General features: G+C 35.9%; 3 protein-coding genes across 8 annotated transcripts in view; 2 read left to right on the plus strand and 1 right to left on the minus strand.

The window, feature by feature from the left end:
• The window catches only part of LOC311072099 (pancreatic secretory granule membrane major glycoprotein GP2), a 7,667-nt gene extending 5,712 nt beyond the window's left edge, over positions 1–1,955 (plus strand). Inside the window, exons 7-9 of the mRNA XM_084096850.1 lie at positions 479–647; positions 1,437–1,551; positions 1,630–1,955. Of these exons, the coding sequence (XP_083952976.1) occupies positions 479–647; positions 1,437–1,551; positions 1,630–1,802 (457 nt within the window). The 3' untranslated portion in view covers positions 1,803–1,955. The remainder of the gene's footprint in view (positions 1–478; positions 648–1,436; positions 1,552–1,629) is intronic.
• Positions 1,956–3,559: 1,604 nt separating this feature from the next.
• On the plus strand, positions 3,560–10,155 carry fbxo30a (F-box protein 30a). The gene is made up of 3 exons (XM_084097636.1): positions 3,560–3,751; positions 5,873–7,943; positions 8,048–10,155. The coding sequence occupies exons 2-3, from the start codon at positions 5,919–5,921 to the stop codon at positions 8,249–8,251; spliced, it is 2,229 nt and encodes a 742-aa protein (XP_083953762.1). The 5' UTR covers positions 3,560–3,751; positions 5,873–5,918; the 3' UTR covers positions 8,252–10,155.
• A 1,226-nt stretch (positions 10,156–11,381) lies between these two features.
• LOC311072543 (utrophin-like) overlaps positions 11,382–26,478 on the minus strand; it is a 40,425-nt gene continuing 25,328 nt past the window's right edge. The window contains exons 14-19 of one of the 6 annotated variants that reach the window (XM_084097628.1): positions 25,034–25,145; positions 22,731–22,867; positions 19,859–19,897; positions 19,070–19,141; positions 16,927–17,050; positions 11,382–12,162 (exon numbers count right to left, since the gene is read on the minus strand). In XM_084097628.1, the coding sequence (XP_083953754.1) occupies positions 12,157–12,162; positions 16,927–17,050; positions 19,070–19,141; positions 19,859–19,897; positions 22,731–22,867; positions 25,034–25,145 (490 nt within the window). In that variant the 3' untranslated portion in view covers positions 11,382–12,156. Of the gene's footprint in view, positions 12,163–13,424; positions 13,562–16,926; positions 17,051–19,069; positions 19,142–19,858; positions 19,898–22,730; positions 22,868–23,630; positions 23,727–25,033; positions 25,146–26,478 lie in introns of those variants that run through there. The other 5 variants (XM_084097627.1, XM_084097630.1, XM_084097629.1 and 2 more) reach the window with 5 other exon arrangements.

Raw genomic sequence — 26,478 nt, forward strand, 5'->3', positions numbered from 1 at the left:
CCAATTCATTCAACATTTTCTAATGCAGCCATTCATTTTTAATATGTTTGACGAGCTTTTTTTTGAACCAGGCATTTAACTTAAGTGATTTAAAAACAAATTTAGTCTTCTATTGTCCCCTGTGTAAAATCCCCTCCTTCACAGCTTCATTACTCCTTTTCTCGTGTTGTAAGTGCTTCATTCAGTCAAATAACCAGTGGTGTGAAAGGATGTTGTTGAGACACGCAACGTTGTTGAAACCGTTGCTAAAGAGTGGATGACTAAATAAAGTATGTGACTTCAGTCATGTGATGACAGTCTGTGGTCGTGTGCATTTCAGTTTAACAGCTGTGCTTATCCTTGACTACCCAGAGAGATTCTCCACCAGGGAAAAGCTATGAAGCATGTAATTTCTAGGAACAATAGAGAAAACAGGTCCAATTTAAATATCATTCCTTGAGTACAAATATCATACTGCCAACATTTCTCTCCACATCAGCTGTCCAGTGTTATGGAATGACCAGACATTAGCCGTGATGAAGAACGGTCAAGGACCGGAAGCTCTGTTCAGGATACAAATGTTCAAGTTTGTTGGCAGCTCCTACACAGATGTTTTCCTGCACTGCAATGTCCAGATCTGTCATAACACAGGAGGAGTGTGCCAGCCTGTGAGTCCTCACTGACACCTATTTACCATTCAGTCCGATTTTGAAATAAGTCTTTTCTGCTCACCAAGGCAGCATCCATTTGATTAAAAGTACAGTAAAAACTGTAATATTTTGAAAAATTGTTACAATTAAAATCACCATTTTCTATTGCAATATTCATTTTAAATAATATATTCCTGTGATGCAAAGCTGAATTTTCAGCATCATTACTCCAGTCTTCACATGATCCTTCAGAAATCATTATATTATGCTGATTTGCTGCACAAGAAACATTTCTTATTATTATTATTATCATCAATTTTGTAAACAGTTGTTATGCTTAATATTTGGAAACGAACAAAACATTTTTGTAACAATGTAAAGATATTTACTGTCTCTTTTGATTAATTTAATGCATCCTTGCGAAATAGATTTAATAATCTTACTGACCTCAAAGTTTTGAACTGTAAAGAACCTACAGTAATACTTATCCAACACCCATCAAAGTTATTCAGTGGCATTATGATTATAAAATGCACAAACCCACCATTAAAGTACTATAAAGTACCATAAAAGAAGTCCATATGATTGGTGTACATATACCAAGTCTTCTAAAGTCTGAAAACCTGCACTTTTTGGGCCTTGCCAAATTGAATCGCCAACCTAAACATATTTTATTTTCCACAGAAAAAAAAAAAAAAAAACATGCACATGGGTGAAAAAATAATAATAGTTTTCTTGTTTTGGTAAAAATATATTAGTTGAGAAACATTGTGTGAATCTTAGTAACTTTAAACCCTTGGATTACAGAACTGCTCTGCTGAAGATGTATCAGTACGGACACGCAGGGATGTTGCATCGTCTCACACGGTGTCATACGGACCAATCAGAAGGCTCAAAGCTAACATGGACAATACTAGTCTGAGTAAGTCTTATAAACTACCATACTTATCGATGTGCTTAGACCTGTTTTTATTGTCTATTTGAACATATCCTCTTCCAGGTTCAGGTATGCCCTCTGTCGAAACCTTTGTGTTGGCTGGTCTGCTGTTCGTCCTGATTGTCATCACAGGAGTTTTTGGGAAACTCTGGCTGCAGAGCAGAAACTCGTATCCGACCCGAGAGGCCCAACTCACCCTCTCCAACATCCACCATATCTCAGAGGTGGCCAGCTAACCTAGGATCTCATATACGCACAGTGCTGTATGAAATTTGCTCAATTTCAAAGTGTTGTCTGCTAACCTGTAGAGCATTTTATCGTAGTTGTTCTTTTTGTCTTTTATTGTGAAATAAATTAACAAATAAATAAAATGCTTTTTGAATTTCCAACAGCTTGCTTACTACAAATATACTGTTCAAATTGGTGTATTGAGGCACTTTATGGTTTTGAAACATAAGTGGATCAGAACTGACTTCATACATCTAAACATTACCACCAGCTGATTCAAAGATAAAGGGAAATTCAGTGAAAAGAAATTCTCTAGATCTTAGGCTGTGTCCGAAATCACATACTCTCTTGAGTAGGTACTTATTTTGAATAAAATAAGACTGCTAAAAAAGTATGTTCTATATAGTATGAATGTGTGTATTATGAATATAATCCAGACATACTACATTCGCAATGTTGTCATTATCATTTGACCAACCAGCATCAGTTACTTCGTTTCACTGTCATTCACAAAACCTCTCCTGTGGCCTTATGGGATAGTAAAGTGTCCATCGTATGCACATTTCAGAATCTCGTTGGAAGTAGTATGACTTAAGTGAAATACTTTTTTTAGGGTGACTGTACAACATTAAGTATGTTTTGACTATAGTATTTGCTTAGAAACCAAAAGAGCTGATATATGTATAATAATTATCCGATTTTAAACATGCATGACTTTGCATTAATATTGGTAAAGAATTAGTTCATTAGTTAGATCAATCTAATGGTTTTAACAAAGCAAACTATTGTATTTGTTATAAATAAATAAAAAGTACCCTAAACACATTTAAAAACTGCCATTGCCATAGTTGCATGAATGAATGACCACCAGGACAGGTTTTAAAATGTCTCCCCAACATTTAACAATGATGACACTCAGTTAAGAGCATAAGTGAAAAGATACAGTAGGCAATGTGTTAATTTCAACAATTTTCTGAAACGTGTGAAGTGGTCCTCACTATAAAAGCCAAATCATATTTTGTCTTAAATCTACTGATATCAACAGGTGTCTGTGGGGGTTAGGGCTATAACGGTTAACATAAATAATTATTTCAAATAAGTATGAAAAACATTGTGTCTATGATAACAGCTTCAGATGTGAAGGGACTGAATAAAACAATAAAAACAATAATAGGACATTGGTACAGTTAATGGTATAGTATGGGACGTGGGGTGCTTTGATATACTATATGATGCCATTTACATGGTAGCCTACTCCAAAATACTGAAAACTATGGTAGTATCTTAACAGGGATGCGTTTCCCTAAGGCAACTATGGTTGCAAGTTCCGTCATTACCAATAGACTTCAATGGGAATTGTGATCATAGTTGGCCAACCATGCTTTTGGGAAACGAACACCAGCAGGGTCATCATGATTTTGCCAAGTGTAACATGTTCCTGAGACTGGTCAACATATTTTCTCAACATTCCTGTCCAAAAATGTAGTCCTCCTATCCCTATCCCTACCCCTAAACCTACCCTTAATTTATCCCTAAAATCAGATGGAAATTATAGATGAAAAACACTGATGTAGAAGCATAACCCTGATTGTAAGCCTAATCTTGACATTTAACTGTAAACTTGTCCCTCAGACCTGACTGGTTGATTGGAATGTTGTTCCAGGATCAACAAAGATGTTGATCCAGGAACATGTTGCACTTGGTGAAATCAAGTTCACCCCATCGTGGTATTATCATGGTACTTTTTGTTTGTGTGTGTCTGTTTAGTCTCCGCCCATCTAGGGCCTCACTTCACTTCAGTATATCAGTACAGTGAGACACAGATTTCAACAGAAAAACGGACAGACTGCAGTGAAAACATCGTCTCTGTCATTATACTCGATGAAATATTAATAATAATTAATTAAACACGTCACTGTCCACTGTCAAACTACTAAAGACTCGTCACAGATTGACGGTAAGACACTTTCATGTCTGTTTACTCTGACTAGTTTCCTCACCGGCTCCGGTCGTTATTAAAATAACAAAATATGTATATTTCCCTCAGTTTAACATGATATATGTTTGTCAATCTACTATGTTTATTAATTACGTAACGTTATGTGTGTCGTTTATTATATTATCCTGCAGTTCGCGGCTAACCGGCTAATGCTAAAGGCTTTGTGTTTGTGTTTGTCAGTTTAACAAATTAAAACATTGACCTGTCATACTATAAACATGAAGATGTATGAGGATGGTTCATTTGCGTTTAATCGTTGATTATTGATCTATAGTTGATCATGGTAATCTCAGGTTCATGTTGTTAAGTCGTTATGCACCAGTTTAGGAACAACAACAAAAGCTGCATCAGGTTTCATCAGGAGTTTGACCGGATTGAGTTCAATGCATCTGTAAAACATGTTTGATATCATGTCATATTTGGGAAACATTTCGTGTTTTCATATTTAGGATCATGTCTGTATAGGATAACTGTATAAGTCATGTCATATTAATCTGTGGTTATCATGGTTTAACTAGATATTCATTTTGGTTTTATTTGTAGAAAATCCATGGTTAATTTTCCTAAGGGTAGGAGGATTAAGAGCCACATGTTCTAGACCCTTTATGGCTCCAGAGATGATTAACTCTGCTGTCAGCTATCACTTTTGGCAAATGAGTTGTTGTAATAAAAATAATGAGTTCTACTAAACTATTCAATGATCCGTTTTTCCATGTCATTTACAGTATAGCTCAATACACATCACATAGCCTACACCTCAAGCAGAAGCAGGGTAGAATGGAATTGATAATATAATTCTAAATATTTTAAGTAATATTAAAATATTTAAAATTTCATATTTCTCCTTTCTCCACTTTGGGTTGTGATAAGGTTCTCTAGCATTAGCCTATCTTGTTTCATGGAATGCACCCCATCCGAATTTTATATTAAGAATAACATGTATTATTATTATTATTATTATTAACAGTTATATTTCTGTCATGTTTTATTTTCATGCAGTAAGGTGATTAATTATTTTTTTTATTTTTTTTTGGAAGACATTAACGTTTCTGTGTGTAGTTCATCATGAATTGTCACATTACTTGAATGTCATTCGAAAATGTGTTATATTTCTATGTGCGCTCTACTTGACAATTACTTTTTGTTTATTATTAGCTACATGCTTAAAATTAACCTATTCCAATTCCAATTGGATTGAATTTATTTTGTGAATTACTGGAATAGATACTATATCATCTGCTTTCTGTTACAGCACAAAATAAAATGCAACCAAATGAGCCTGTTTCCGATATGCATCAATATACGCTGCATATATGCATCAACATATGTCTACTAATAAACAAAAATGGCTAATAATTGTGAGTTGTGCAAGTTTCAACAGACCAATAAGTTCTTGCTCAAAAATGTAGCCTACTTCTCTACGTGTATCTTTGATTCTAAGTGTTCAAAAAACATCCTCAGAAGTGTTTTGCTGTTTCAAAAGAAGCCATCACAAGACATGTGGCAGGCTGACACGCCGGCATTGTACACAAATATTTCGCAATGTTTATGCCCAGCTGGAATTACGAGGACTATGTGGAAAGTCAGCTCGTTAATTCAAAGCACAGCCCCCCCCCAACTGACTCAGACAGTTTGCATGTAGGTCATGCCGGCTGAGTCTAATTGCATAGCCTATGTCCAGTCAAGCCCTGTCATGTTGGAAAGAGAGAAGCTTCTTAAATTACATTGCAAGATCTTTATGGAAGTGTTTCTTTTGAGTGTAAGCCATGTCTGATTCCTGTAACATACCGTTCAGAAACAAGAAACAAGTGGTTCCATCTCAGTCCTCGAAGAACCGGCGTGACTGTGCAACATTAGGAGAGTTGTGAAATGGCAATGCAATGGTTTAGTAATTTGGTAAACACGCTGCAAGAGGTCAACTGATTCTGATTTACACTTATCCCTTTTAGGAGACGGTGTAACTTTCCACATGAATGGCATGCATAGATGTTAAGCCATGTGATGTTGAATACAAAGACACCCCACATGGGTATCCAAAATAAGATCAGGTCTAACGGTCTGTTTTCTTTTCTTCCACAGTGTTTGCCGTAGCCTCTCTGTGTCAAGCGACTCACTAATATTTTCAATGGAGGAGCTTCATATCCATTGCCTGAAATGTGTCAACCGCCGATGTATGATAAGACCAGAGGCCAGCATTTCCTGTGACCTCATGGGTTGCCCTCTTGTGTGTGGGGCGGTATTCCACTCATGCAAACTGAATGAACACCGCTTACTGTGTCCATACGAAAGAGTCCCCTGTTTGAATCGTGGATTTGGATGTCCGTTTACCCTTGCCAGGGTCAAAATGGCACAGCACCTTGAAACATGCCCAGCCAGTGTTGTGTGTTGCACCATGGAATGGAATCGATGGCCAGTGAGTTACACAGATCGCAAGTCCTACGAGAACTTAAGTAAGGAGGTTTTTGACGTGGAGCAGCTGGACATGGCTTTGGCCCTCCAGGATCAGCGAATGTTGCTGGAGTCACTTAAAATGGTGACCACTGTGACAAAAGCTCTGAAAGAGCAAAATCAGGACAATTCAAGTGCCCAGGAATTGGACCCCAAAAATGAGTTGATTGAAATGGACGAGGAACCATATGGTGGACCTTACACAGCTTCAGTGGAAAACAGTAGAAGCTTTGCTGCCACTTTGGACATTCTCCGTAGTGCAAAGAATATTGACTCAGTTGTGAACAATCCCAATGGTGAGGAACAGAATGGAGCTTGCGACGGTGTCAGTAATGGCGATGAAGACATTAGTAACGACGCAACGAAAGAAAGTGACACTGATTCAGATTCCGATCTGGGAGCGGTAGGTGGAGCTGACTGTCCTTTTCCAGTAGACCCTGAAGACGAAGGAGATGATTGGTTGGAGACCAGTGGATGCGGTGAATCTTCCGAAGAAGAAGGTGAAGTGAATGGTGGGATAGAACTCAATGGACTTCATAATGATGTGGATGGTGACAACCAGGTCAGACTTGAAAGGGTCAATGGTTCTTCAAACATTAGGCAGGTTTTACCTGATCATTCCATACCTGTTTTAGCACAAGATCCAGAAATGGCCCACTTGCCCCAACTACCTCTTCCTTTGCCCATCCCTCTACCTAACCTGATGCGCAGCAATGTTCTGCACCATTTGCCTTTCAGAATTGAGGACCGATGGCTGGAGCGCAAGTTGGACAATCTCCAGGTACTCAGGGGCATGAACTTGTTTACAATCAACGGTCGAAGGACTCTGTTATCCGACCACTATTTATTCAAAGCCAAGATGGAGGACAAGGCGGTGGACACGTCAGACCTTGAGGTGGCGGATGATCCAATGGGTCTCCATGGCGTTGACCTCATCACTGCTGCCTTGCTCTTTTGTTTGGGGGACTCGCCCGGAGGTAGGAGCATCTCGGACAGCCGCTTTGTAGACGGGTATCGCATTGACTTTGGCACACAGACCTTCTCCTTCCCTTCTGCAATACTGGCTACCAGCACCATGGTAGGTGACATCGCCTCAGCATCTGCCTGTGACCACGCCAGTCCACAACTCTCCAACCCCAGTCCATTCCACACCCTCAGATTAGACCTTGTTCTGGAATGTGTGGCTCGCTATCAGACCAAACAGCGCTCAATGTTCACCTTTGTATGCGGACAGTTGTTTCGCAGGGATGAGTTTTCTTCCCATTTTAAGAACGTCCATGGGGACATCCATGCTGGACTTAATGGTTGGATGGAGCAAAGGTGCCCGTTGGCGTACTATGGATGCACCTACTCACAAAGAAGGTTCTGCCCTTCGGTACAAGGTTTCAGAATAATCCATGACCGACACCTGGGCTCATTTGGAGTGCTACCTGGGTTAGCAGCTTGTCCCAATGAGCCTCTATCCAGAACTGACACCTGCCAGTTTAGGTCCCACTGTGACCACCTTAGTGACCTGCCCTTTGAGTTACTGCAGCACATTGCGAGCTTCCTGGACGGCTTTAGCCTGTGCCAACTCTCCAGAGTGTCTTGCACTATGAGGGACGTGTGTGCCACTCTTCTTCAATCCCGTGGCATGGTGGTCCTGCTCTGGGATAAGACAAAACGAGCTGATGGAACCTCATCCTGGCAGATTACAGACAAGGTAATCAAAGAGTATTCACCTTGTCATTGTCTTAAAACACAAAGCATAAAAAGCTTTTCTCTTTTTTTTTTACAATCTAATTTGTTGATGTTTTTTGGCTTTAGGTGTGGCGGTTTAGCACAGCGTTTGACACTGTGAACGAGTGGAAGTTTGCTAACATTTCCAGCATGGCCGACCACCTCAAGACGTGCAAGTTTAACATGATAACAAGGAGGGAAGAAGCAATCCCACTCCCATGCATGAGTTTCACAAGAGAACTTACGAAAGAGGGACGCTCACTACGTTCAGTGCTTAAACCAGTGATATAGACTGTAGTTAAATGCAGAAGATTTCATTTTATAATACGACATGCCTTATGTGTTTTGGTGAACAGCAGCGTAATCATTTAAAACGAGCCTCAACTTAATAAACCACTTTTGAAAGTGATGAAACAATATCTACCTGTTGTTGTATTGATAATGGTTGTGCTGTCTTGTGTTTTTGATACAATATATTCAGTCTTTTTTTTACAAATTCATTGCTTTTGTTGAGATATGTAGCTTCAAACCAGAAACACTGAATTGTTAAATGGTGATGACCAAATGGAAAACCATTGTCTGCATTTTTGTAAATCAAGAATACAGGATGCATGTGTTTCTATAATGTAGATCAGTGATTCTCAACTAGTTTTTGGACCCAAATTTACATTGTACGTAAAATGGTGACTGTACACAATATTGGGTATAACCCATATTTACTGTTGCCTTGTTCATGTTTTCTTTTACCTTACATAGTTTTTCTCCTTGAGGATTAATATCAAGCAAACAGTCTTTTTTGGCATTTAATTTGACGGATGAATTTGCTCCAAAATACAGTTTGATTGGATATAAAGCACAAGATATGGGAAGCATTCCAGTATTTTTCCCCCTGCTGTCGCAAAACAGATCTGCAAAGCACCAGTTGAGAACCACTGATGTATATTTTAATCTCCCGATTTCTCTCTCGTAGATTTAAAAGTCTATAAAGACAGTCTTAGACATTTTTCCTTTTTATCAGTCTATCAGAACTAACACATAACATTAATTTCTCTAAGAAGCAGTTATGAAGTTTTTAGCTGTGTACAATAGTACTTGACACTTGACACTTCCAGTGGTCATCCTCTGTGTATTTTAAAGCATAAACAGAAACACATGTAAATGTGCTTGATGTTGATGGCATGTGCTGATTGACAAATTACATTTTACAATCTTCCTGATTGTGAGTCGCTGCACAAAACCTGCAGGACAGGTACAAGACTGCAGTTGTAGCCTGTCAGGATTCTTTGGTTGCACACGGTGCATTTGCAGATGTACTCTTTTTGTCTCAGGGTTTTAACATAAAGCACATGCCATAATAGACAGTTTATCTGTGAAAAACTTGATTTGAGCTTGTGATTCTTCCACTTTTATTTGTTAACAAAGTCAAGACAGAGTTTAATGTTCAGTTTTACTGTGTCTTTTCAGGTGTGCAGTTACAATGTTTCAGTTCATTAACCTTGTTTTTAGGTTAAACAGATTATTTTAAGGAATTAGTTGCGTGATTTGTTTTACTCCATGTGCTTTCTACAAATATTGAGTATGACTTTCCTTATATTTGTGTTGAGTGATGAAAATAGAGCATAATTCTGAAACATTGTTTCTGAATATCTACTTCTAGCATCTTTGAAAACTGAAGAGTCATAAAATGCTTATTTTTAAAGACTTTATCAAAGTTGATGTGCACCATGTTGTTTTTTTCTGGAATTATTTTTTCCCCAAAGGAACAAAATGCATTAATATATTGCGTAAACAGTGTGGAAGCCATTTTTTGGTTTTGAAGAATTGTTTGAATTAATTTACATATATTTACTCTAGGTTTTCCAGCCATATATCATTGTATGAGGGGACTCAAAGAAGAGTTGTGGAAAAGGTTCTGTTGGTTTATTTACTATGTGGTTTCCATTGTATTTTTTATTTTATTTTGAAAGTTTGTGTACAGTCAATTCACTCTCATCTCCAAACCCTGACACTTTTGTAATTTAGTTTTCATATTTGTGGTTTCACATGAACTCATGCATTGTCTCAACCCCCCTTTTTCTATTGTAAAAAAATCTAAAACTTTGTCCATCTTGGTTATTTAACATACAGTTGTTTCACATGTTTCATCATTTGTATTTTTTTTTAAATATTATTTAATAAAGTTTGAAGAACTCCAGGTTGCCGGTGTGTGTGTGTTTTTTTAAGCTTCAGATATGCAGGCAACCAAGTGTCAAAGATTTCAAATTAAGTCGTTAAGCAAAGCTGGCAGAGAAATCAGTTTTCCCGTTTGACATCTATCATGTAATAGATGAATAATCCTTTGCTTCACTATACTTGGCAGTTTTGTAACCATTGAAATATTAAAAGTAATATAATAAGTAATGGATCCACATTTATCGATTAAGTGCATGATGTGTCTCTAATTTTACAATAAAATCTCTCAAATGTTTTTTTTTTTTTTTTTTTTTTTTTTGTAAAGATGTTCACCGCTAGGTGGTGCTGCTAGTGCAATTGAGAATAAAAAAACGCAGTTCCTTTTCACGGCACATTTCCTGAGAGAAACTCACCATTTGTAAACTTAATAGGTAACTTCATGTTCATTAAAGTTGCTTCTGAATAGCCTATATCACCATTCACGAGGCCATACCTCTATAAAATACTTTGCTTCTCCTTTTCAGCCTCTTTTTCAGTAATTTCTCTGCGCCAAAACATTCATATAACCGGTGAAAAAAACATGATGAATGTCCTGAACGGATCCAGGTCTGAGGGGGCTCATCTGCTTCAGTAACCGAATGGAAATTGGCTTTTACAGCAAAGATCTCAGGAGGGTTTTAGGCAGACGGGTAATACAACCACAGCCATCACCATGCAGGCTTCTTTAGCTTAACAAAGAAGCATGTAACATTTTGGAAGCAGCAATGTGATGTATACATCTTCTAAGATTAATATATTTGACAAAACTCTGGTTTTTGAGCTTTTGAAGCTGTTTAATCCTGAAAGAAGTGATCTTTTTTGCTAGCAACATCTGCTTTGCATTACAATTTGCCTATTATGTAATAGGCTGCAGTAATTACCAATTACATAATGAATGAGGGTTCCTCAAACCATTAGCCCGTTAAACAAGCATTACAAATCTTCTATTGTCTCCTAAAAGTAAAACAAAACAGAACGTTAAATGTTATCTTTAGATATGGAGCAGCTTTAATAGCATCCTGTTTGTAGCATTGCAACTGCAGTCTAATCAAACAAAAGGAGAATCATCCCGTTCAAAACATCCCTAAATAATCATGTATTATTGATATTCAGTTGAGTTTGAGACTGTTTATTAGAAATCTTTTAATTAAATGAGGCCTAAATATGATTTAAATGATCAAAATCTGATTGAAAACACAGAAGGAATGTCTGAGACAAATATATTTATTTATTACAATGCAGATTTTCCAGTCAAATCCAATGTATGGTGACAGAAGATTTTCACAACAGGACCAATAGCAAACAAGTGCAATTCCAATATAATCGTAAAGATTTGTTGCAACACCGAAACGCACAAGATGCATAGAAATATAGCATCATATGTAAGTAAACAAATGTATAACATCATATTGTTTCAGTCATCATATTACAGAACAAAGATGGGAAACATCTATTACATATCCAATATCAATGGAATTGGAAGAGACACTCCACTTGGTGGTTCTTTTTCTAATTCTCGTTGAAAACAAGGTGGAAAAACAGTGCAAAGTCAAACACAGCAGGAAAGAAATATCATTAAAAAAAATGAATGCAAGCAAAAATCTTTGAGAATCCTTCCACGGTACACGGTACAATGCAGACTTCGCATTGCTCAGAACTGATTGTCATGTTTGTGTACATTTTTATCAGTGGCGTTAAAGCATGACGGCAGTCTCTGTGGGAGGAATGGCGTGGGGGTCTGATCTGTACGGTCATCCTCTAACGAACAGCTCATGGTTAAACAAATGCATCTGCACTGCGGTCGACTCCAGCTCTTATCATTTTGAGAAGCAGAAGACAGCGATGATGAAAGTCCTGTCACACAGTCATCTCGGTGTGGGGTGTGAGATGAAATCGTATAAAAAGAACTCAAGCTTCAGATCCCAGGCCTCCACTTTTTCATCTGATTGAAGGCCAAGTCTCATGTGTAGTCAAGAAAAACATCCTCAGACCTAAAGGAAAGAGGGTAGATATTAGATTAAATCTTAAGTCTGAACACTTAAAAAATAAAAAAAATAAAAAAATAATAATAATAATTCTCTCTGAATATTTACTTCATTTGAATAAGTAATTACTTTGCAGCCATTAAAAGTAGGCCTATGTTCTACTCTGAAAAATATTTGGTGTTGAAACAATTTTCATTTAGAAACTGCAAGTAAAATTCACAAACAAATTACAAAGAAATGGCAAGTAACACTGAATTAGTTGTGAAATGTTGAAGTAAAAAAAAACTGAAATAGTATTTTTTGTAAAATGATTATTCTTTTTTTACAGTGTATATAGCCAACTATAAAATGAATGTGTTTAGTATGAATGCAATCCAGATGCAACACATACTTAATGTTTTAATTTGCTGCATCCAAAATCACATACTTTATACTTAGACGTGCAAAAAAAAAAAAAAGGAATTTAAAAAAAGTATTGAAGGGAGAAATTTTACAGCAGTCTAAAGTTTGTTCAGACACTTGGAAAAACCAAACACCCATGCTAGACTACTATTATGATTTTTCTTTGGCCTTTAAGACAATACGGCCCCATTTGCTGGCAGAGAAACGTATTTCTCTTTTTAACTTGGATCTCAATATTGTTGATTTTCTATTAGAACGTCCTTAGTGTGTCAGAGTCAATGGTGTTCATTCAGACCTTCAGCATTGTTCCACTGGTTCACCTCAAGGCTGCTGTCTTTCACCTCTTTTGTTTATCATGTACACCAATGATTGTCAGAGTAAGTATGAGAACGGTTATATTATAAAGTACGTGGATGATTCCGTGATTGTGAGTCTTCTCCACGAACAGTATCTGAGGCACTGTGGCACAGGATCTGTGGACTTTGTGTCATGGTGCGATCGATTTTCTCTCAGCGCAATGTTAATAAAACAAAGGACATGGTGACTGATTATAGGAGGACCCCACCCAGTCCTCTGATGACAACAATTAAAGGTTTGGACATTGAAATTGTTGACACTCACAAATACTTGGGGGTGGTCATTGACAATAAGTTGAGCTTCCAACCCAAATGACTGACTGTTTGTAAAAGGTTCCAACAAAGGTTGTATTTTTTGAGGAAATTAAAATCTTTTAGAGCTTGTCCTTCTATGATGATACTGTTTTACAAACAATTTATTGAAATTTGTCCTTTCCTTTTGTATTGTGGCATGGTATGGTACTCTAAGTTTGACTTACAAAAACAGGCCAAGTAGCCTTTGTAAAGGTAGCAGGGAAGAACATTGGTATTGATTAGACTGGTCCTTCTGACATTTTTCAAGAAGGCTCCGGTTATTCTTTGTACTGTTGACCATCCACTTCGAACTGAGTTCCAGGCGTTGCAATCAGGCCGTCATTTTAGAGTGCCTGCAGGACAAAAATAACTAAAGATTCATTTGTGACTGTGGCCATTAAGCTACTGAATTGTTCAGGCCTGGAGGAGAGGGTACTTAGTATACATAATGTATGAATTAAGAATAGAGTATGGTATATTAATGTGTGTTTTGAGGCAAATTTTTATAATGTATGATTTTATGGATGCAATAGTCTATTTGATATGTACATTGACATATTGCTCAGGCACCTTGCTGCAATCATAGTTTCCCTAATTGGGACAATAAAGCTGAGTCTGAGTCTGACTCTAGATAAAAGTCCATAAACTAATCCACAACAGGCTCAGAATTAAAGCAACTTTCACAGATGCTGACACAAACGAGACCGGACACCAAACACAGGACAAGGATGAGCTTAAGTAGTAAAACAAACAAGGCAAATTAACGATACACAACTGAACCATAGAGACAAAGAAGTGGTGGAAATTCAAACAAAGGAACATGTGACTGATGAAAATAAACTAAAAGTCCATAAAAACGAAACTAAGAACAAACTAACTGAATAATTGTAACAGATTTGGATTGAAAATGTTTGGATTCTTTATTATTGTACGGTAACACTTTACAATATGGCTCCATTAGTTAACATTAGTTTATTCATTAATGAAAAACACTTTCAAAGTTTTATACTACATTATTAAAATCAAAAGTTGTTACTGTATTATTTAATGGACCTGAGCTAACATGAAATAAAGATGACCTATTGTATTTTTTTTTAACTAACATTGACAAAGAATAATGACTTTTAATGAAAATTAAATATATCTCATTGTTAATGTTAGTTCATGCATTAACTAATGTTAATTAATGAGACCTTATTGTAAAAAGTTACCTATTGTTCTTTATAATTCTTTTGCACATAAATCTGTTTGAATATATATATACGTATTCAAATGTTTAGTTTTTTAAGAAAAAGCTATTAAACTTGTTGTAGTTTTACAACACTTTTTTGTACAACATATTTCAATATCGTTATAATACTGTATACCATGGTAAAAGCTTCAGCAATCATCGTAATGAAAATTGTATACCGTCACTTATAGGTACTAAATTTGGTTTCAAACTTTGCGACTGTTAAAAAGTATGTTCTATATAGCATGAGTGTGTGTAGTATGAATGAAATTGGAACGTACTACATCCGCCATGTTATCATTATCATGTGACCTACATCATCAGTTACATCGCTTCACTTCCATTCATAAATCCTCTCCCATGGCCTCATGGGAAAGTAAAGTGTCCATCAAATTTGTACTTCAGAACCTCACCGGAAGTAGTAAGTCATCTGGGTACTTGTCATGTGATCTATCAGTGTCAGTTATTTACAAATCCTCTGCCATGGCCTCATGTGATTGTTAAATGTCAATTGGATGCACACATCAGAATCTCATCGGAAATATGTAGTAGCCTACTTTTTGTCCTTGTGAATATGGACACACTACTCTTTTCACGTTTTTTGTGAAATATATAATAGGGAAGTATGTTATTTTGGATGCAGCCATAGTAGGCTATATTGGCCTAGTTTCACAGACAGGGCTTAGATTAAGCCAGGATTAAGCCATAGGAAATTAGGAAATTGAAGTGGCTTTTATAAACGTGCCCTAGGAAAAAAACATTACTGGTGTGCATCTTGATATCAAACAATGGCAGTGACATATTTTAAAATATTTCAGTGCAAGTTGCTTTCAGTGAAGACATGTTATTCTGGGACTAGGCTTAAAGGGTTAGTTCACCCAAAAATGAAAATGATCCCATTAATTACTCCCCCTCAAGCCATCCTTGGCGTATATGACTTTCTTCTTTCAGACGAATACAATCGTAGATATATTTAAAAATATCCTGGCTCTTCTAAGCTTTATAATGCGAGTGAATGGAAGGCAAGATTTTGAAGCCCCCAAAAACTGCAACCGTCCTTTATTAAAGGTGCTCTAAGCGATGTCACACGTTTTTTAGGCCGAAACATTTTTTGTCACATACAGCAAACATCTCCTCACTATCCGCTAGCTGCCTGTCCCCTGAACACACTGTAAAAAACCGCAGTCTCTGTAGACAGCCCAGGCTCCACAAGCAGCAACAAAAACAAACTGGCCCAGCCTGGACCACGAAACATAACAAACAGTGTTCCAGTCAATAGAGAATGGGGGGTTGGGGGGGGTTAGTGCGCGTGCACATGAAGGGGGGTGTGGGGAGTGGAGGAGAGAGAGGCATGAAGAGGAAAGTTAGCTAGAGGAGAGATGTCCTAGACAACGACAACGACTAACGTTAGAATTATATTCTTTTGGATTTTGATATGGCCGACACACGACCAAAGAGACGACATTCCGATGAACAAATAGCAAAGAAGAGGGAAAAGGAGAAGGAACGCGCAAAGTCCCGGATTTACATCGGAAAAGCACGGAAGGGAGGGGGAGGGGACGGGATGAGGAGGAGGGAGGGTCGAGCTAGCCTCCTTTTTTTTTGACAATACTTCGAACGTCAACAAGAAGTGACGTCACCCAACATCGCAAAGAGCATCTTTAAAGTACTCCATACGGATCCAGGGGGTTAATAAATGCCTTCTGAAGCGAAGCGATGCGTCTGTGTAAGAAAAAAAGCTTTATTAGCTTTATTAGCTATGATAACTAGCTTCCGGCAGATGACCATACGCATACTGTGCAAGTCGACTTGCGCCACAAGAGTAACCCCTGACGCGATGTATGACGTAGGATGTAGGAGTAGCTTGGTCGCCTCTTGCGGTTTAAACAAACATGGCTGTGCAACAAACTCAAGCTCCTCTTCTCTTTTCCTCCGACATTTCTCTTTAAAATTTCTCGTTTTAGACTTCTAATTCGTGACCGGTGTTTTGTTTTGCTCTATCCTCTGCGCTTCTGCGTTCGTCATTGCGTCAGGTCAAGGGTTACTCTTTCGCTGTAAAACGCTGCAGATGAAGCTATAGTCATTATAGCTAAAAAAGTATTAAATATGTTTTTTTCTTACAAAAACCAATCGCTTTGCTTCAGAAGGCCTTTATTAACCCCCTGGAGCCGTATGGATTATTTTTTATCCTGGATGGATGCATTTTTTGGGGCTTCAAAATCTCACCCCCCATTCACTACCATTATAAAGCTTGGAAGAGGCAGGATATTTTTTAAATAAAACTCTGATTGTGTTCATCTGAAAGAAAATACACAAAAATCACAATACACCTTAGATGGCTTAAGGGTGAGTAAATCATGGTATAATTTAAATTGTTGGGTGAACTATCCCTTTAAATCTTGTCTGTGAAACCGGGGGATGAAGTTGTTTTGCTAGCATTCATAAGGCATCAGGCCACCAGAGGCATCAGAAACACATCAGTGGTACCTGTCCGCCTCCAGACTGCAGAGAACAGTCCAGCTCATTCATCATCATCTCTGAGTCGGCTGTGCTCTGATGAGCACATGTAGCTGGTCCATCGTGAAGCTGAGTGTGGGTGTGCTCTTCACTCCTGCCATTAAAGATGACCATGGTGACACGGATCATTTTTCGGATAATATTGCATTTTGCATCACAGATTATGTGTAATTAATTATGTGTGTTGTCAATGGAAAGCTTTGATATTTTTATTTATCATATGTATGGGCAGCCTGGTCTCATTGTTAATACGTAGGTATTAATACGTAATTTTCAAAGATAGAAAACGTACTTTTTTGTACGTTTGGATAGATGCTGAAACGTATAATATGGACGTATCTGCAACGTTTAAATGTAACATTATTACGTTTTTACAGCTAAAAAACGTAAACTATTTACGAATATTTCATATCATAAAGATATCTGTATAATTTCCTTTTTACCATTTTATAGATTATAAATGTAAGATCCCTTAACCCTACCCCCACACCTAAACATACCCATTTTATTGACAATATTAAAAGGATAAAACGTAATGGACAGATATGTGTAGGGAAATGGGAGTTTTATTAACAATATAGCATTCAAAAATAGTTTGAGCCAAAAACATGTCGTAACGCTTCGGGCGCAATTTTTGAATTTGAATTCACTACGAGCGCGGGATTTGACGTTTACGGTCTCTGCTGAGAATGGAGATGAAGATCGCTGGATAAAGGGCTGAATTTGGATCTGTTTCTTGCAAACAATGTATGGATTCTAAAGATTTGGATTACATCAAGCTAATAAAATTGATGTCTTTTGTGAATTTATGTTGTGTTTTAGTGTATTATGGGTCTATAGGAGAAAACGCCTTTTGTGTCTCACGGTAAATAAACCAAATATTACAAAATGGTTAAACGATTAAAGAAGGTATTTTTAAGGTTTTAAAGTGTAACATTATTCTTGTTTAACACCATGTAGGCTAATCCTCCAAAACGAGTTTGCAGCAGAAGGCACGAACAGAGCAAAATGTTATTATTTATGAGTAGCCTTAAACGTTATTATATGAGTAACGTTAAACTGTATTAATAAATGCGACTGAAAATTTAATTGATAAGACAATTGAATGCAATAAAGTCAAAACATTAATGCCACGATTTGAATATGCATAAGTTAAATAGGAATACGTACAAATTTGTACGTCGGTAAAGTTGTTTAATACGTAAATAAATTACGTTTTTGTGCTGTCAATTACGTGTTAGGAAATATTGTGTATAATAAATATTGTGTATAATAAAGCCAAATTAATAAAAGGTCGGCGATCAAATAATTGCTTAAAATCTGTCCATGTAATTAAGCAATTAACCTCAAAGCAGGGATATTATAGTTAACTAAAACCAAAACTAAATTCATAAAACAACTTGTTACTTGAAATACACTTTAACTGAAATAAAATAAAATATTAAAACATTAAACTTCTTTTATTTCAGCTAGTTGCCAAGACAACATTTCTCATATTCATTCAGTTGAACTTGATGTACTAAAATATCTAAAGCTGAAATAATAATTAACAAAAAACTATAGACATTTTAAAAAATAATAATTAAAATGACAAAAATTACTAAAACTTGTCAAAATGAAAACAGAAAATATTTTTAAAAACTTAATTTATTTCAGCTATTTGTCAAGGCAAGATTTCTCATTTTCATTTAGTTAGTTTTTTACATAGGCTACTAAAAATACAAAATTAATAATAAAAAAACAATTTAGACAAAAAAAAAAAAAACGAATTGACATGACAACCAAAAACAGAACAGAAAATATAAAGAAAAAATGAATAAAAATAAAACTGCAATAGTATATCACTGATACTAAAATAATAACACTGCTGCACAGATCTATGGCAATGCTTATACAAATTTTGCATAATTATTCTCAGGATCACTATGATTAAACACTGCCATTATGTGCCCTGTATTTAATTAGTCCTGATGGATGAAACAGATTTATTTGTGCTGGTCACAGTGAGGTCAAATTAAATGATCACTCATCAGTCTGTTAGTTCAGGTGTCACAGTGAGTGAGAGAATGACAAACCGCTGTGCACATGAGCGAAACTATCAGGTGCGACTCACATTTTTCCTGTTGACAGGTGAGCTTCTGGTACAGGGAAGATGGCACCAGATTCTCCATCTCTCTGTGTCGACCTGAAAGTGGACAGATGTGTGAAAGAAAGTTCCCTGTGATGCAGGTATCCAACTGTAAAATAATGGGGAAATATCTGAGGATTTTTTTTTTTTTTTTTTGCAGCTGTCAAACAGTCAGCAAAACAGCTTGTTAAGGAAACAGGCAAAACATTTCGGCTTAAAGCACAACGTTTTGAGCAGTCCTTGGACACTTGTTATAGGATGAGAAAAGGAGACACTGTATATTAAAGCCTGTTCATTAGAGGATGCAGACTGCAATGGAAACCTTTTCAATGTTGCCAATTAAGTAAACCTTTCCTGCTGTGTGAATACTCTTACAGTGTGTCAACATGAATGCAGACACACAATTAAAATGTCTGAATGCCATTGCATTAGTTAAAATATTATTTATTTAAAAGAAAAATAGTATAAACACCTTTTTAAGCTTGAACTTTATGCATCCACTAAAACTCACTCTGACAAATTGGAGGAAAATGACAAAAGCTTTTGAGCATTTCAGTAAAATCAGTGCAGCGTTTGAGTAAAGCTGCAAAGTGGTTTGATGTTTTGTATGTAATAAAAAAAAAAATTCCTACATTTTAATTGTGGCCACTGCATACTAAGAGCAAATACACAGCTTGAATTCCCTGAGGTCATTTAATGGTTCTGAAGTGGATGAAGGAGTAGAAGAGATTCAAACAAGGTCACAGAGCGAGAGGAGAGGCTGTAGATACTCACTCATACTCCTCTGGACATATGCTTAGAAATGCAACTGGGCTGCAATAAAACACAGACAGCAGAGTAAGCAAATATCATAGCTGTTAACAAGAAGACCTGGGGCCGGTTGCATAAACGGTTAAGACTAGTCTTACAACTTAGTCATCACATTTTTTTCTTTATGACTGTTCATAACTGTTTTAAGTCAGTTATATAAAAACGTAGATTGGTCTAATTTGATACTAGAAAGTAATACTGATTGTCCCTTGACTCAACGCTAGGTGGTCATACTAGTACTTAAGACACAGTCTTAACATAAGGGCTATTTTTATGCAACCGGCCCCTGGTGAGCGTTAATCACACACTGGCATTTCAACTTTTTGTGAATTTTGTGAACGCCCTCAAAACACACTTGCACTACTTAAAAGAGTCCAACAGTGTATATCCGTCACAAGAAATAAATCTAATTTTGTTTGAATACATGAATGAATACAATTTGCAAAACATCTCAAATGCTGCCTGTATTGAAAAGATAAACAAGTACGCTAATTTTTAAAGAACTTTATTAATGGCAAAATTGTTGATCGTGGTGGAAATGATACCTTAACTGAGGGGTAGTGATCATTTTCAAAATAAAATAAAATAAATCACACAAGAAAATATTGGTTTATAATTATTTCACTACGTTTAGATCATTGTTTATATATATATATATATATATATATATATATATATATATATATATATATATATATATGTGTGTGTGTGTGTGTGTGTGTGTGTGTGTGTGTGTGTGTGTGTGTGATAACACTCATATTTCATATTTCAAGTCTTCATATAAATATACTTCAGATGTAAAAGCCTCTAAATCCATCTAAAGTTTTTGTTTAATATTAACATTTTTATCAGGCTCCTATGTATAGGTTTCTACCCAAGTACCGGCATTTCTGAATGGGCTGAGGCTGGATTTAGTGGGTTTGAAGTGAAAGTATTTGATGAACTTATTGGCTGCTATGTGCGGAGAGAGCATTCTCTCAATATTATTATCTCATTTTCAACACAGGTGGCCTTTAGAGGTTTTTGCATGCATATATATATATATATATATATATGTATATATATATATATATATATATATATATATAATATCTAAAACTGAAATAATAATAAAAAATATATAAAACTAAAAAAACTATTTAAAAATAATAATAAAAATGACTAAAACGTATCAAAATAAAAACAGAAAAAAAAAATATATACTAATTTATATATAAATAATAATAGAATATATATTCTATATAATATATTTTATATTCTATAAAATATATTCTATAGAATATATTTTATATATAATAGAAGAAACTCAACAGCTTTCACGTGAGGTGCCTGCGGCGTATTTTGCGCATCCACTGGCAGGACAAAGTAGCCTACCTAACACAGAGGTTCTGGAACGCGCCGGCATTAGAAGCATGTCTGCCATAGCGAGAAGCGCCTTCGTTGACTCAGCCACGTTAAGAAAATGGGCCCAGGCCGCATTCCCAAGCACTTAGCCTACTATATGGCGAGCTGGCAGAGGGCTCCCAACTGACCTGACGTCCACGACTGCACTAGTACAAAGATATCCAGTAGCACCTCACTGCAGTACACGAGATCCAGGGGGCGGAGTTGGATCCAGATCTAAGGGGTGGAGATTGGTAGGTTTAGGGGTGGGTTTAGGGATCAGGTGGTGGAGATGGGTAGGTTTAGGTATATGTAAGGTGGATTTCGTGTTCTGCAGTGAGGATCTCAAGATATCTGCAAGAGAGACATGAAGCTGTCTGACATCAACGTTGGCACGTGGGAGAGCCGGGCAGAAGACCGCTCCGACTGGCAGCTTGTTGTCAGAGAGGGTGTACAGAAAGCCAAGGAAACAAGAAATAAAAACTTTGCCGCAAAGAGAGTCAAGAGGAAGGAAAAGCAACTGCCTCAGCGGGCATCGCCTTTCACCTGCAGAAATAGATTGCCATTCTAGAGTTGGGCTCTATGCACAGCCACTCGCGAGGGTGCAGATAGAAAAAAAAAAAAAAGAAAAAAAAATGGGAAGCTACACCATCATCTCTTGTAGACAGAAGGATGCCGACGACGATATATATATCTATATAGGCCTATATATATTTTCTATACATATAGCCTATAAAGCTTTTGGTCTGGGTCAATAAAATTATTGCAAAACATAAAAAAATACATTATACAAAAATAAATTATGAAAGCAAATTTAATTACAAATTTTAGAGTTTTAAAAGTTGAAATGTTGAAATCTTTTTAGAGAGACAAAAGTGGCAGTATTTGACAAAACACTCAAATGCAGTCACTCAGTATCTCATATATTGAATAAGAACCTAATAATAACAATGAACTTAAAACTGGTACGATTGTCATTACAACAGCCAGTGTGAACAGCTGGTTTACTTCGATATTAAAGGCTGCCGTGAACATGATAAATGTCCTGTCTCTTCATTTCCCCCACGATCACACTAAACAGACACCTGATTGCTTTTGTAATTAAATTTACATCCAGGAGAGGGAGGCAGCATTTTGTGTGTTGATGTTAAAGTGGCAGCATTGGAATTACATTCATGAACGGCCTTTAATTTGTTCCAGCACAAAAATAGCACATAAATAGACCTTTAGTAATTCAGGAACTCAGAAAAGCAAGCATGTTTCCCATGAGGCTGAGTGATGACAGGAAGTCATTACTTCAATAGACAGAGAAATGGCATCTTCTAGTCATAGTCAAATTACCAGGAAGGATGATATTGCTACACTGTTTAAACAAGAATCATAAACTGATTATAAATCTGGAGATCTCAATAAGGTCTCATGCGCCTTGAATATTTCCACTAGGAAAACTCACGTCTCCAAATGCTCTTCCTCGAGGATGGTCTGCACGGGCAGGTAGCCGAGGCGAGGGTGTTTGGTGAAGTACTTCTTTGAGCGGAACTTGTTTTTCAGCACCTTGGTGAAGTCACGCACATCTTCTCCAGAGGTCGTCTGTAACAGAGAGAATGTAGGGAAATGCTCTGTTGTGCATGAAGAATTACAGTGACAGGGTCTGGATGGAGTGTGTTCAGGTTTTGGAAAAATCAGAAATAAAAAAAATAAGAATACAAAAATATTTATGTAAATTGTTTAAAAAGATATATATTTATACTAATTTATAAATATGTACACTGTAAAATCCAACAGTGATTCTAACTAACACGTTAACTTTACTTAATGTCTTAACTTAATTGTAAAATTCTAGTAATCTGTACTATTCACATACTAAGATTTGTTTACTAAGAAAACCCAAGTTCAGATGAATTGATTAGTTTGAGTGTGGTTTTTGAGGCGGGGAAAATCTTAATTGACTTTTCACTTAATGGACTCTGTTAGCATTCACTCATTTCCCAAAGTAATCTTGAATGTTGAAATTTTAATACAACGGATACATTTGAGAGAACATCACATAAGCTGACTTCATAAATTAATGTTGATTTTCCTAAAATGTTTTTAGTCACCATTATGGCGATTAGTGATCCCTTTGGTTGGGCACTTGGAACTTCATTTATACTATTGTTATTCTCTTCCCATTGATGCAGCGATTGCAACAAGAAATCAGTTATTCGGTTTCAAAGGAAGAGAAGTATATATATATATATATATATATATATATTACTTATATATTATATATATGAATGAATGATGTATAGCATATTTCATGTCAATGAATGATCTTTTATAATTTTGTTGCTAACACTTATGTCTTACACACCTTGTGAAACTTTTAATTGGGTTTATATAATCCCTCTATATTTGTGACAGTCTTGCAATTGATCATACTTGAGTCACACAGACTTCAACATTCAGCCTGCAAAACACAAAAATGGTAACAATTATATTTTATTTAAAGTAAATTATCAAGTACTCTCTACATTTCCTTTTTAGTTACTAGAACTCTTGTGTAAGTGAACTATACTAACTAAGCATTTGTCAGTACCACATACTATTCCTATTTCACTTTACTTGCTTTTTTTAAGTAAGTCCAACTAATTAGATTTTACAGTGTATGTATGTGTGTGTGTAATATACAGTTGAACAATACCCGTTCTTGTCTAAGGACAACTTTGATATACTTTTTTGATCCACTTTAAATGTTGACTACTGTATATACAAATCTATATATATATTGAGTTTTCCCCTCTGTCTCTCTTGCTCTCTCCTGTTTCAGACATTTGCTCATTTTCTCCCCATGTTTTTGTGTACCACGTAATAAGTTGTGTGTGAGATTATTGTAGGGGAGGTTCTGGTGCACTGATTGTTAATGGATTTTTGTACTTCTATTCCCTTAGTGCAGGGCAGGTTGTATTTTCTTGTGTTTCATTATTTATGGAATGGTTATATATTAATTTAAGGAAGCTGTAGGGATATGGGCACAGTTTATTTTGTACATCTTTTTCTCCTGTTTATATTGAGTTACAGAGAAAGTTATCTTTAGTTCTATGCCTTTTGTTTGCATCTTTATTTTGTGTTTAGAAACTATACAAGTTTACTGTAGTTATGTTTAGTTAACTTAAATTCTTTCATTTTTATATTTACAACTGTTCCTTCTCCTCTACCCTAGACAGGGGAGGCCATACAGAAGGAATATATATATATATATATATATATATATATATATATATATATATATATATATATATATATATATATATATATATATATAAATGAATATAATATATATGGTTTCGCTTTATTTTGATGGTTTAATACATTCTGTTGACTATAAGTTGCACCTACATGTCTACTAACTCTCATTAGAGTATTAGTTGAGTAGGGTTAGGGTTAGAATAAGTTGACATGTAGTTGCAAAGTTACTTATAGTTAGTAGAATGTTCAAAAGGGACCATCAAAATTGTGTTACCACACACACACACACACACACACACACACACACACATATATATATATATATATATATGAGAAAATAACAATAAAAACACATTTATAAATACATGTTTTTAATTTAAAAAAAAAACCTTCAGAAAATTCAGGGTTGTGCAACACCCACCCTTTTACCGCCCCTAATTTTTTGTCCACAGTGAACCAATTAAAAACACAACCATCGTTTTATCTTTTTTTGTTGAAATAAAAGCATAAAGAGATCGAGATGCTCACAGGGGTGCAGTACTCCACCATGGGATAGCTGAGATGATGGTCCTTGGTAATCCTTCCCGAGAAAAAACACATCTGACACACGTTGTAGTTGAAATGCTTTAGACTTCGATACCTAAAGGACAAACAGATGTTCCACACTGTTAATATGATCTGTAATTGCCAGGGGCGGTTTGAGGATTTCATCCTCAGGCGGTTTAGCTCTCAGGGACAATGTGTAGCAAGAGACCATTGCCTAGTGCCTCTTTAAATTAGGCACCACTATATAGTGAGTCGAAATAGCTTAAATGGGTACCATGGTATTGGTATAATGATACTAGTCTTTCTGCAGTACACTTCAAATTGGTAAACAGAGTATCGCATTTAGTTCTCTTTTGCAGCATTTTTAAGTTTGAATGGCTTAAAATATCTTGAATGTTTAAACTGACAAGACTTTAAAAAAAATATCAAAAATGATAAACTTTCTTGAGGACGCAGCACTGGCCCAATCATTCAGATGCGAGATTCGTTTTAGGGGGGTTGAGACGACAGATAAAAAAACAATGTTTTGTTAAGAATATTCAGATATGCCATCAGTGCCTCTTGACTGACACTATCAGGCGAGAACAAAACTTGAACTGAAGTGACTTGGATTATAACACTATTGTCTTACTGAAATGAATCAACAGTGAACTGACTTGAGCTGAATAATGACAGTATTGTCTTCTGTAGAGCTGTGTTAGAGAGATAAATGAGTTTGTTTCATAACTGATTAACTTTGCCACTGCTATTAAAATAAATCGAATCAACAATGAACTAAATTTAACTGAATAAATGACACTATTATCTTTTGTAGAGCTGCTCATACAGCTGAAATTGAATTTGTTTCATAATTGAAGAATTATGCAACATTAATACTTTTATTGTCCCGTTTACTGAAACAATCTGTACTGTATAGTATTATAAATACATGTGACTTGACTTGTGGCACAAGTAAGACACAAACTGGTGAACCACTGCTTATTAGTTATTTTACATTACTTATTTTTTACAACAATAAAAGCACAAATCTCATGTTTTTTGGGATGAGAACTGTTAGATATGATATGCATGACAGGGGTCATATCACAATTTAATGACAATTTAGGGGGGAAAAGTGCAACCATGTTGCCAATTATGCTTCATATTATTATTATAATTTTTTTTTTTTTTTTTTTTTTTATAGTATTTTTATTTTATTTTAATAATGTTTATTTTATTTATTTAATTGTCATGTTTATTTAATTTTTAATGCTAAAAATAATGAAATCACAAATATCAGGGTTTTAAACTGTTCCATTTGTTCCATTTCCATAAAGATGATCATAAAAAAAAAAAAAAAAAAAGAGTAAAAATAATAGTGAAATAATATATAGCTAAAATAATATTTAGTTTGACCTTCTGATGTGGACGAACAACATTATCTGAAG

This window comes from Abramis brama (genome assembly GCF_963993115.1).
Source record: "Abramis brama genome assembly, chromosome: 21".
In the NCBI taxonomy this organism is placed as follows: domain Eukaryota; kingdom Metazoa; phylum Chordata; class Actinopteri; order Cypriniformes; family Leuciscidae; genus Abramis; species Abramis brama.

Bases quoted from the DNA above. Each gene is read 5' to 3' on its own strand.
- fbxo30a (XM_084097636.1), top strand. From the start codon at position 5,919: ATGGAGGAGCTTCATATCCATTGCCTGAAATGTGTCAACCGCCGATGT. The intron at 7,944-8,047 runs GTAATCAAAGAG...TTTTGGCTTTAG, and splicing joins CCTGGCAGATTACAGACAAG to GTGTGGCGGTTTAGCACAGC.